The sequence below is a fragment of the Stylophora pistillata genome, chromosome 2, assembly GCF_964205215.1.
Source record: "Stylophora pistillata chromosome 2, jaStyPist1.2, whole genome shotgun sequence".
Classification (NCBI taxonomy): domain Eukaryota; kingdom Metazoa; phylum Cnidaria; class Anthozoa; order Scleractinia; family Pocilloporidae; genus Stylophora; species Stylophora pistillata.
Window position 1 is genome coordinate 59665612 of NC_142520.1, and position 12670 is coordinate 59678281.

Genomic DNA, 12670 nt, shown 5'->3' on the forward strand with positions numbered 1-12670 from the left:
CGTGGCGTCGTACTCAACAACCTGGAACTTTGGAAGACCCTCTGCCATTTTGTAAATGAACTTCAGTGCGGTGCTTTAGCTAAGTGGGAAAGTACATTCATTAACAGGGTATGTGTCAAGTAGTGTAATGAAAAGGACGATTACACCTAGGGAAACAGTTTCTTTGGACGGCTTCAAATGCCTCGTCAACTCTCTTGAACCCCGTATTCAAGGCGAAACTAAACTGAAGGAGATCCCGTCAACTCACAAGCGTCAAAGCTTTGAAGGCCAAATTGAGTTTCCGACATTTTGAACGCAAATGGTTGCCTCGGTTCATCAACACTAGTCCACGAGCTATTCATTTTGCGCATGACTCAATTGGACATCAAAATGGTGGTTACCATGTTACTTAACGTCTCCTACGCAATTTGCAGCCAAAATTATCTTGAGAAAGGTTCCAAACTAGACTCTGTCGCTCTTTTTCCAAACCCTATTTTTCCCGAAAGATCAATTAGAGGCTCCGTTCCAAGCAAAGCATTCATTTCATAGCAACGGCCTCACACGACCCCCCCACCAACGCAGTGTGCCGCAGTTTCTCACTCAAGGAAAAGGAGCCGATTGACAAACAGCTTCTCGGCTCTTCCAGCTAAACGCCTAAACCGCGGTGGCGTTAGGGACGCTCAAGGCTCCGATTACACCAGCTAGCCCCATGTTTACAAAAATGCAACGCCAACATGTAATGATAAAAAAAAATGAAGCAGAACAACGTGCTAAAAAAGTACGCCTATATGCCACGTCCTTTTAAATCTAAGTTATAGTTTCTCACTTGCTGACGAACAGCCTCGAGGCTCTTCAAAGTAAACGGCCTAAACACTGGCTCAAGGGTGCGATTATACAGTCAGCCCCATGACAACAGAAATGCAACGACAAAATGTACATTAGAAAAGTAACGCAGATATACTCGTGATAAATAAATTAACTGCTCCAAACGTTCGATCTCCTTTGAAGCCTAAGAGTTTGTTCTCGAGGCTCTTCAAGCTAAACGGAGGGCGTTCACTCGAGTGTTAAGCACGTTTCCAGTTAGGTTATTATAAATCAGTTCACCGCCTTAGCCGAAATAATCTTCACGGCAATCTTCCGCCCCTAACTATAAATCTGACACTGCCTACACAAAATGAGAAAAAGGTACTTACCTATCGGTGAAGCTTGAACGCAAGGTTTAGTGCAAAGTGGACAAAACTGAAAGCCACACGAAATCTGTTGACGCGAAGCAAGACGCCAAGACGCCAAAGCATCCGATTACAAAAAACCAATGGCAACGCAATGCAAACAGCAGGCGGCCTTGGCAGCTGTTAATATTGAGAGATAATTAACCCTTTCACAGCCATGAGTGACAAGGAAATTCTCTTCTCACAGGATGAATTCCATATGAAGCACACATGTGAGGCGGAGAATGAAGGAAAAATCTGTTAGGGGATTATCCTGAGTTCACCCTGTACCAAAAAATAAGGAAATAGTTTTAGGCATGGAGTGATTAAGGTCGGGTTCCACATAAGTCATTTCAATCTTTCCTTACAAAATATCCACAAGAGAATTTTTAGTTGATCCAATACCAAATTCTCCAACTTAGAGAAGAATTGTATGGCAGACAGTAAGGAGAACTGCTAATGCTATCTTGGTGAAAGTGTTAACAATGACTGGGAAGCTTAGGAAAACTTGGAGGCAACTAGTATGAAATAAATATAGGCATCACTAACCCCCAACTAAGAATTCAAGTGGTCAGTGAAATTGATTTATATGCTCAACTCAGTTTTACATGTCAAATAGTTTTGACTGACTAGAAAAAAAACTTTAAAACAATTATCCTCCATTATGGCCACTCATTGAAAATAGTCCAAATAAATCATCCAAATGGATTTGACACAAATGTAAATAGAATCTGTCAATTGGCTTTTCCATGAAATACAATGACTTGCTTGAATTATGTGTGTTGCCATGAATACCAATCAATGAGTCATTTAATCATGGATGTAAGATAATACAAGTGGTATTTAAGCCTTTCCTTCCAGGGTCAGGCTTTGAGTTCATTTAATGTGGTTGTAACTTCTTTGGATGTGTTACAATTCAAATGTCATTTGTCAAGCAGCATATTTTTATGTTACTGTATACTGTTTCAGTGTTCTTGTAGATCCCGCAAACTGAAATTTATCAACCATTTCACTGCCATGAGTGACCAAGACAGAATTTCCTGCTCATGATATCAAGTCCATTTGAAGCAGGCAAGTCAAGGGGATTTTTAGTGGATCCAATAGCAAATTTTCCAAACTTACATGAAAAAGATTGTATGGCAGACAGAAAGAAGAATTACTAATGAGATCTTGGCAGTGAAAGGCTTAAGAATTACTGGGAATTTTGGGAAAACTCAAGAGATATAATTCCACTAATTCAGTATTATGCATACCTTCATGCTCTTGTAATAACTTCTGATTCTGGTCCTCTGAAATAAAGTCCTGTAAACAAAAAAAGATGAAAGATGAAAGATGTACCAGATAATTCATGTCATATAGAATGTGATAACATGGTGAACCCTCTAACTCCCAGAAGCGACCAAGGCAGAAATCCTCCTTACAATATCAAGCACCAACAACTTTATTTGTACCCTTTGACATAATTCAAAAAAAACAATCATTGTTACATGAAAAATAAACAGAGTAGGGAGAATCACCAAGGGCATCTCGGCAGTGACACAGTAGCAGTTTGGTATGTTAGGACAGAACAGAATAGGATACAGGTTTTTTGCCAGGACTCATCTGGCGAGATGCCAGGAGATACCGCAGACTGTCTGTAGGTATCCCAGGGAGGGGCTCTTTGTGCTCGCGCGTCCAAAATATTAGAGGATTGCTTTGGTCCCAGGCCTGAGGGAGTGGGAATTGCTTATAAGAATATAGAGATGGAAAGAGTAAGGGGTTGGCAGAGGGTTTTGGGCAGGACGGGCCTGAGAAGGCACGAGGACAGGTCGGAGACTGTTTGTGAGTATCGCAGGGCGGCGCTCTTTGTGCTCGCGCGTCCAAAATATTAGAGGATTGCTTTGGTCCCAGGCCTGAGGGAGTGGGAATTGCTTATAAGAATATAGAGATGGAAAGAGTAAGGGGTTGGCAGAGGGTTTTGGGCAGGACGCGCCTGAGAAGGCACGAGGACATGTCGGAGACTGTTTGTGAGTATCGCAGGGCGGCGCTCTTTGTGCTCGCGCGTCCAAAATATTAGAGGATTGCTTTGGTCCCAGGCCTGAGGGAGTGGGAATTGCTTATAAGAATATAGAGATGGAAAGAGTAAGGGGTTGGCAGAGGGTTTTGGGCAGGACGGGCCTGAGAAGGCACGAGGACAGGTCGGAGACTGTTTGTGAGTATCGCAGGGCGGCGCTCTTTGTGCTCGCGCGTCCAAAATATTAGAGGATTGCTTTGGTCCCAGGCCTGAGAGAGTGGGAATTGCTTATAAGAATATAGAGATGGAAAGAGTAAGGGGTTGGCAGAGGGTTTTGGGCAGGACGCGCCTGAGAAGGCACGAGGACAGGTCGGAGACTGTTTGTGAGTATCGCAGGGAGGGGCTCTTTGTGCTCGCGCGTCCAAAATATTAGAGGATTGCTTTGGTCCCAGGCCTGAGGGAGTGGGAATTGCTTATAAGAATATAGAGATGGAAAGAGTAAGGGGTTGGCAGAGGGTTTTGGGCAGGACGGGCCTGAGAAGGCACGAGGACAGGTCGGAGACTGTTTGTGAGTATCGCAGGGCGGCGCTCTTTGTGCTCGCGCGTCCAAAATATTAGAGGATTGCTTTGGTCCCAGGCCTGAGGGAGTGGGAATTGCTTATAAGAATATAGAGATGGAAAGAGTAAGGGGTTGGCAGAGGGTTTTGGGCAGGACGGGCCTGAGAAGGCACGAGGACAGGTCGGAGACTGTTTGTGAGTATCGCAGGGCGGCGCTCTTTGTGCTCGCGCGTCCAAAATATTAGAGGATTGCTTTGGTCCCAGGCCTGAGGGAGTGGGAATTGCTTATAAGAATATAGAGATGGAAAGAGTAAGGGGTTGGCAGAGGGTTTTGGGCAGGACGCGCCTGAGAAGGCACGAGGACATGTCGGAGACTGTTTGTGAGTATCGCAGGGCGGCGCTCTTTGTGCTCGCGCGTCCAAAATATTAGAGGATTGCTTTGGTCCCAGGCCTGAGGGAGTGGGAATTGCTTATAAGAATATAGAGATGGAAAGAGTAAGGGGTTGGCAGAGGGTTTTGGGCAGGACGGGCCTGAGAAGGCACGAGGACAGGTCGGAGACTGTTTGTGAGTATCGCAGGGAGGGGCTCTTTGTGCTCGCGCGTCCAAAATATTAGAGGATTGCTTTGGTCCCAGGCCTGAGGAAGTGGGAATTGCTTATAAGAATATAGAGATGGAAAGAGTAAGGGGTTGGCAGAGGGTTTTGGGCAGGACGCGCCTGAGAAGGCACGAGGACAGGTCGGAGACTGTTTGTGAGTATCGCAGGGCGGCGCTCTTTGTGCTCGCGCGTCCAAAATATTAGAGGATTGCTTTGGTTTTAGCATTTATGGAGGAGGAGTGAGGGTCACTGTGATGATAATTATAGATGAAAGGTTGAATTTGCAGTGGAAATAGACCTACTTGCAGACTATTTGTGGCCTAAGACCACTGACCAGAGAAGCGTTGTGATAGTTTCTGGGCTATGGGTTAGTCAGCAGCAGAATGGAGTTAAGAACTGCTCTGTTTATGGATGAATTTTTAAGGATAGCCTAGCTGTATAACAAGGAGTATCTTTAGCAGCTAGCCATGGTCACATAAGACATGCAGTTTGTTGATGGAGTTGTGGGTTTCAATTAGGGCTGAAGAGGATTTGGAGTTGGTGAGCAAGCAATGCAATGAGAATGAAATATGATAAAAAATTGGTTACACACAGACATACATTCTTGATTTGTTAAAGCAGGTTGAGTAGATGGCATCAGTTGCTGATGTGGACCTGCTATCTACTTAGTAGACTATAATACACTTACATTTAAAAATATATCCTAATATAAAATGGTTATAAATACAGATAATACATAAATAAAGACATTAGCATGAAATGACTGTATGAATAAATACAATGATATCAATAATAATTATGCAAATGAAAGGTCTAGGGGAGACCAATCACGATGACAGCTAATAAAGTGAACGTTAACAATATATCAATTCATCGATACATTTATTGGTTGGAGTAGAGGTTGTGCCAAAAGCGATTTGGTCAATGCATTTTGAGAATTTCTGAATCAGTGAGCCTTGAATGAAGAGTAACTAGGCTTGCAGGATTTGAACTGGCTCTCGAGTTGGCTCTCCAGTTTGGTATTTAATTTGTTGCTGTAAAAGTAGTTTTCATGAATCCGCGGGGGAAGCTATATCTATTGCTCTTTGCGAGCAGTGCGTAGATCGATTGGACAGGTACTATAATTATGAAAGGCCATATTAAATGGGGTCGATCACCGGGCACTGAAATGTTTTTCTTGATCGCGTGACAAAATGATTTCTCGGCCAACAAAACTATTCTCGCCCACTTTTGTCCAGTATGGCTTTCCATACACGACGGAATGGAATGGAATGGAATGGAATGGAATGCGCATATAGCGAGAGGGGCCCAAGGCTTTCTTTAAATCACACTAATGGGGCTTTCAGTGGCAATCTAATGGCACTCACCAAGTCAGCCACCGCGCGAGGGCCTGGAGGAGTTCCTCCACCGTGCGTGCGTGTTTTGTCCCCCTGGTCGTTCTGGATGCGGGAGCTTGAGCGGAGACAGAGAACGCTAACCTTGGCCCGAAGCAAATTAAATTTCTTAGAGCAAGCAAAGCACGGTGAACCTCACCACTTAACAATCAGCTTCATGTAGCGTGAAGGGGTTGGTGGTCTGGCTGGTTACCAGTCGCCCCACCTCCTCCCCGCTCCCCGACCCTACTCTAGCCTGCAAATCTCCCGTGGTCTTTGAAATGGCCCGTTTTTGATGTGACTGATCCAACGCGAGCGTTGCAATGTATTTTTCCTAAGTGCAGCACTAATTTAGCTTTGTAAGGATATGGAAATCGTTTCTCTAGCCTCGATATAACGAGAGATGTGAGTTTTCTTGCATCGAGCATAAATGATGTTTCTGCGCCGTTTCCATTAAATAGCGTTGCCATTCATGAACTTCAAGGATGTCTTAAAAACAAATGAATCCTTTCAAAGCAGCCTTTTCCATTAATCTTTTTCTACAGGTAGAATTCTTTTAGCTTTTTCATTGTACCAACATCACTTCTCTAGCCTTGACTTGCTAACGAGAGATATGAATTCTTAAGCATCAACTATACATGTAGTTTCCCGCATTTTTGTTGAAATCGTGCATTCTAATTTTGCCAGTGTCGAACTTGAAGAAGAAGATTAAGAAGGAGAAGGGAAAAAAAAAAAAAAAAAAGAAAAAAGCTTCAAAGGCAGCTATGGGAATTTATTTTTCCTACATGCCGCAGTATCTTAGTTTTGTAATATACTACCGAAATGATTTCTTTAGCCCGAATATAACCAGAGAGATGTGTCCAAGTTTCAACTTGATCCCGTGAGGTCCAACATTCATCGAAACTCGACAGAGAATGTACGAGAAAACCTGACCTCTGACCTCCTAAATCTCCTTGAAAAGGTTGCCTTTTGAAGAGAACAAAAAAAAAAAACAAAAAACAAAAAAATGAATGAATAACAAGCGGCCACGTTCACTTCCTATTGAAGACCGTATTGGCTTCCTGTTTGTGGTTTAATTGTTTGTACGCGGAAGTTTATGTCCTGCAGCAATTTTTAGACAGACGCTTCGAGTTGAGCGTAACATCTACATCTACGCTACTAAGAACACATTTGTAACTAGGTAAATACGGCAGATTCATTTTGAAATGCAGATCCTGCTATTTTTCTTTTCACTTCCTGCCTGTCCAAGAGCGCATATTGGCCTTCCTGTTTTAAAATTAATCGGATCGAGTTTCAAAAGTGAAGTAAACACAACCAAAGAAGCTGCGTTTAAAAGGAAATTAAAAGAGGGGAACAGACCTGGGTTTCAAAGAAAGAAAAACAAACCAACAAAACAAACAAACAAACAAACAGACAAACAAAACAGGCAGGCAGGCAGGCAGACAGGCAGAAAACACAAACGAAACTGGAAGAAACACCGGGGCAGAATCTGTCTTCCGGTGCCAATGGCGCGTTTGCTTTTGTTTTGAGACCGTGTTTCCTTTCCAGCTAAGAGCGCATTTGCTTCCTTCCGCATATCTGAGCTCGTTTCCTGTCATTCGACACGCGATACAGTTATGCGCGACAGGTGAAGGACTGTAAATACCTTGCACGCTCACTGTCGCGTAGTGCAAATAATTGTGTTCTCGACTACGAGAGATCGTACGCTCCGAGTGAGGTCAATAAGCTGCGCGATCAAGAGTTCCTATTGCCAAGTGCGCTCCAAGGGAGCAAGAAGATTTCCACATGCCCCCAAGAAGCAAACGGACAAAGACATCGAGGGGCGAAAGTGCGTCTGCGACTCCAAGAAGCCAAAGAGCCACCTACTCCGGCGCCGATTTCCTGCAGACAGAAGCTACCGAGGCCACAAGGTTAGGATTGAGCCTCGATTTTCTTCTTGTGCCATTAATTGTCATTGTAATTGTAATGGTAATGTTGATGTTGATGTGTCTTTAGTTCGCTCGTTAAAATACACGACGAACGTTACAGAGAGTAAAGATCGTTTACAATAATGATATAAAATCAATGAAAACATAGGATGTAGAATGTTACTTAGCCTGATTCCATTCAAATGGCAATTCTTAAAACGTTCTGTATTAATCCGTGGTAATTGGCGTGTTCGTGCCGATCTTAACTTAATTCTCGGATGACTTGTGCTCAAGGGAGAAGCGGAGGCAAGGGCAAAAACTGAAATCAAAAGCATTTCAATTCCAAATCACCTTTTCTTTTTTTTTTTTTTTCTTATCTCATTTTTCAAACATTTTTGTTTTGTTGTGTTGTTTTTCTTTTCAACGACTCGATGGCTCTCGCTTTTGATTCCCGGCACCGACTCCTTTGATTTGCTTACCAAATTTAATTCGGCACTGGAGACGAGTGGAACATCAAAATATGATGTAGGTCGATCTCAAACAGCACTCCTGTCTTCTCTTACAGCAGCGGCCGTGCGACTCGGCGCGATAGTGACAAGGAGGGGCCAGATGATGATGTCATGGGAGAAGCAAGGTACATTTTACCATTTGAAATAATTTTTTTTAATGCGCAATTCCATGGACACAAAGCGCCATTCGACAACAGTGGAGCGAATTTGGCGGTAATGACGCGTTGGTGAAGAACTGGGCCCAGTTGTTCGAAGGCTGATTAGTGCTAACCCAGGTTTAAAATTTAATCCAGGTTTCTATATTTCTCTGTTCAAAAGTGGTTTCGGGCTGATTTTTCCCATTTTATTAGAGCATTCAATTATCAAACTGTAGACAAATGGAATTAAACGGAAGTTTTCTTTTTAAAGCTTTCAGATCTGAAATCAAATTTCAAACTAATCCTTGGTTATTTTAACCCGCCTTTGAACAACCCAGCCCTGTTCGTTCATGACACCTTTAGGGGCCGACCATTTAACTGTTGAGGGGGGCGGGGTCATCAAGAATTTTTGTTTTGTTTTTTTTCTCCCCCCTTTTTTTCAAGCAATCTGCTGTGCAGGATAGTGTTTTTTTGTTTTGTTTTTTTCCCGATTTTTGGCTACATGTTTTTTCTGTTACATTTGGGCTGCATGAAATGTCTTTTTTCTTTATTCCAACAAGCGCTTGCAGGAAATTTGTTTTCAAAATCTCCCCCCAGCTCAGAAGTTAAATGGTCGGCCCCTTAGTCACCGGGTCAGTCGGTCCTGTCGCCGACCAGTTTGACTCGCCACTAGAAGTTAGAGTATTCACATCACTGTATTTCAGTTTGTGATACGTCAGAACTTTTATTTATGAACTGTCACCGCAGAAATGCACCCCAACCCTTGGACTCTCCAGATCTGATTGTTAATTCTCCCCTCTAGCTGCGACACATTTCCTTGTCAATTGGTGACGAGAATTTGGCGCTCAATCAAGGGAACCCAACCTTAATTCATTGCAGTATTCTCACCAGCTGGGTTAACGGGATAAATGTATGGGATACTATAGGGAGAAGTTCAATGCAAATCACCTCTGGGAGAGTCCAAGGGCTAATTCAGGCAGTCGTTTAGTTGCTAGCGAGGGATGTCCGAGGCATTTGAAGGCTAACTTGGCTCGATAAACTTGACGCTCACAGAAACCCACTGCGTTTCTGGAGTTAGAATGAACCCTTTCACTCCAGTGACGATGGTGATAGCAACAACAGTACTAGTGACGGTTCCTAATAACAATCTGTGGATCAGCCACGTCATTCTAAAATCGATCTAAGAGTAGACATTTTCTGCTGGCCGCGCCGACGCCGTGAGAATTGTTGAGCAGACAGACATCGTGGGAGCGGAAGGGTTCATGGATTTTCAACAAGGAGAGACTCGTTACGCGTGCGAACGACCGACAGCGTATTAAAAAAGCCCGAAGGAAACACAAAAACGAGACAAGCAACTAAGAATCTACTAACAATAGTCACCAGCGGGGTACCCTAGCGCTGATTTTGTTTATTCTCACCCACAGCCAAGAGTTTCTTGACGACAGTTCGATCGTGGAGGGGGATTCACCGGCCACCCACATGGCCCTCGACAACAGCATTAGAGCAAGGCAGGAACGCCCGTCTACCAGCCGGCTGATCGGACCGTACTTCCCAGTTGGTCTTGCCGTATCTCCAGAAGAACCCACGGCATTCAACTTCCAGCTGTTCCTCTTCGACAGCTTAAGGCTGCCACGGGGGCTTTTCCCAGAGGATGTTGACGAACAGGTCCAATTCGGAGACCTAGACCAGTGCCGGGACTATTGCGCCCGCTACGTGGCAGGCCGAGAAGAATGGTGCGAGCAACAGCCGCGCTCCACCGACAGAAGCCAGGAGATGAGGGGCGAGCTCTCCAAAGAGACCATGTTCCACCAGGCGGGCCGTGCCCTGAGCGATAAAATGAGAACGGGCAACGAGTGGTTCGACCGTCATTTGGAAGATCTGCGCGTGGACGATTTCGGCAACGTCATGCACCTCCGGGCCCCTCACTGGAGCGACATCTCCGCGCAATTCACGCACGGCTTCCCACGTCGGCTGATAGCCCACTCTCACGGGGGTCTGCTGCCAGGAAACGTTGTGGTTGCAGCGCGCATCTCCAATCAGGCAGTGCGTAGCATGTCTACAGGTGAGACAAACAAAAACAGTGGTTTTTACGTTTTTCTGTGTGTTTTTCCCGCGGTTTTTTCGATTTTTCTGATTTTTTCTGTTTTTTTTTTGTTTTTTTTTTCTGTTGTTTCTCTCTCTCTCTCTCTCTCTCTCTCTCTCTCTCTCTCTCTCTCTCTCGTCTCTGTCTCTCTCTCTCTCTCTCTCTTGTCTCGTTGCGTCTTGCTTTGATTTTCATTTTTCATTCTTTTTCTTGCTTCAATCTTGCAGGAGACATAGCTGCCTTCACTTCGCGAACGATGATCGAGGGGCTGGGGCTGACCACATCCGAACTGATGTTGGCTCGCACCAGTGCGATAAAACACGCTGGCAGACGCGACAAACCGGCCCGCCTGGTCGATCTGATGACGCGATTCGGCATAGACTTCTTGACCCTAACAGCACTGACGGCTGAGCAGGCACAAGGCCTGAGGAGGACCTCCACAGATCGCTGGCAGCAACTCCTGCTCCAGTCTCCACCAACGTCAGAGGAAGACGAGGCAGGAAGCAGTTCTGGCACAGAGTCCCAATTGTCGGTGGGCTGGGACACTGCTGGAGAATCGCAGACCTTGCCGCCGGGCGGACCGGGTACAGAGGGGCACGACACCGCCGTCAGGCAGCACATGGAGAGTCTGCTTCGGCGCTTTGTGTCTACCACCACTGTCATCGAAGAGCTCGGCGTCGGGGCTGGGCCAGGGCCAGGAACAGAGCCGCAGCGGCAGAGCCGGCGAGGCCGGCAGAGCCGGCAGGGCCCGCAGAGCGGCAGCTCCGGCTATCGACAGAGTAGGAGACCGACGGCTCGGCGGCGGACCGTGCTTCCCCAGGAGACGAGCACCTCGCGTGTCAGCGGCCAAGAGCCAGGAGAGGCCAGCCCTCCGCCGCCCCCTGCAGGAGATCCTCGACGAGCCCTGCTAGCCCTGCCAGGAATCCGTGCTTCGCGCCTTCCCAGTGAGGAATCCCTGGACAGGCTTGAACGGTTCTTGAGAGCCAACCAGCCCTGTGACCCCACACCGGTAAGCTGTAATGAGAATAAAAGAAACGAGTCACTGAAGGAATCATGATATGACACACGACACCAAATTCGTGATGGGGAACTGTACGTCAGAGAGTAAGGAGAATTTATGGGCGAGATCTTGGGTCTAGAGGGGGTTTGTGGCTAGACCGAGTCACTGGGAGACTAGATGGACCCATGTTTTCATTTCGTTTCTCTCTTTCTCCTGTGGTAGGTCGCACGAGCCGCCAAGGAGGAGAGGCAGAGTATGGCAGAGGAGAGCTACCGAGAGGTACGCGATCAGATGGTCGCAGCCAAAGTCTGCTCGTTGTGGACCACTTGGAAACGAAACTGCACATGCCTGGGAGAACCGGCAGTGCGCCCCTCGCAAGGCGAAGAAGATCAAAACTGCCCGTACTGTCTGTGCGACGAGGAAGGCGGGGACGTCGAGCGAGTCGCGGAACAGTGCTTAAACCAGGACTGCCTCGTGTGCCAGTTCATGAACAAATTGGACCGACCCACACTAGTGGGACTCGGCCTGAAGCGCAACCAGCGCTTGGCTGCCATGCTGGAACTTGCGCCCTCCATCGCACGTCTGCTGAACTCTGGCGAAACCCCCGAGGAGAGAAGGCCGTCCCTTGTCAACGCATTGCGCGAGCTTCTTGGCTGTTCCTCGACCAAGCTTCGAAGCGTGGCCAACGCGGGTTTCCTCTGCATGCTGTGTCCGCGGCTGAAGCACTTGCAACTCGAGAGAGGCTGGGGAGATGTCTGGAGTCACCTGTCCAAGCTGGGCACGGCCATCGGTCACCACGAGGACCGCCAGAGCCAGCTGGCCGCCCTCGTCTTTCTCCTTCGAAGATGTGTTCGTGGCGAGGACCAGAGATGGTTGTGGTATTTGCAGCCGGACGACCCCGAGGAGCAACAGAGAATTCTCGCCCAGGTCTTCGCTGGCTGCTTTTCTGAGCAGACTGCCACCTGAGAGCCGACCTCAGCAGACCGTGCACATTCGAACCCTTTCCAACCCTGAGAGCGACGAGCATCCGATTTCTCCCCAAGGTGGTAGAGCCGAGTCATTCCAGAACATCACGAGAAGGTAGGAAACGATTGCCAACCCTGAAAACTAACTCTGCTAGGGAAACCGACTCTCCTTGCCGGTGCCAAAAGAAACGTATAGAGAGATTCGGATACCGTCGTCGTCAGGGTGTAAAGGGTTTGATCGGAGAGTAAAAAAAGACACTGCGTTCGAACACCGACAGGAGCGAACTGTAGACCGCTTGGCGGCTAGGCTGTAAACAAGAACGTTTCTGCTGCGTCTTTTGCTCGTCAAGTGCCGACATTCG

At 46.7% G+C, this 12670-nt stretch overlaps 1 protein-coding gene across 1 annotated transcript; it reads left to right on the forward strand.

Moving 5' to 3' along the window:
* The first annotated feature begins 7492 nt into the window (after nucleotides 1-7492).
* On the forward strand, nucleotides 7493-12316 carry LOC111345043 (uncharacterized). Its single transcript, XM_088749712.1, has 5 exons — nucleotides 7493-7617; nucleotides 8180-8248; nucleotides 9637-10343; nucleotides 10571-11352; nucleotides 11566-12316. Exons 1-5 carry the CDS (start codon nucleotides 7493-7495, stop codon nucleotides 12307-12309), a joined length of 2427 nt encoding a protein of 808 aa, XP_088605838.1. The 3' UTR covers nucleotides 12310-12316.
* Nucleotides 12317-12670: the final 354 nt, after the last annotated feature.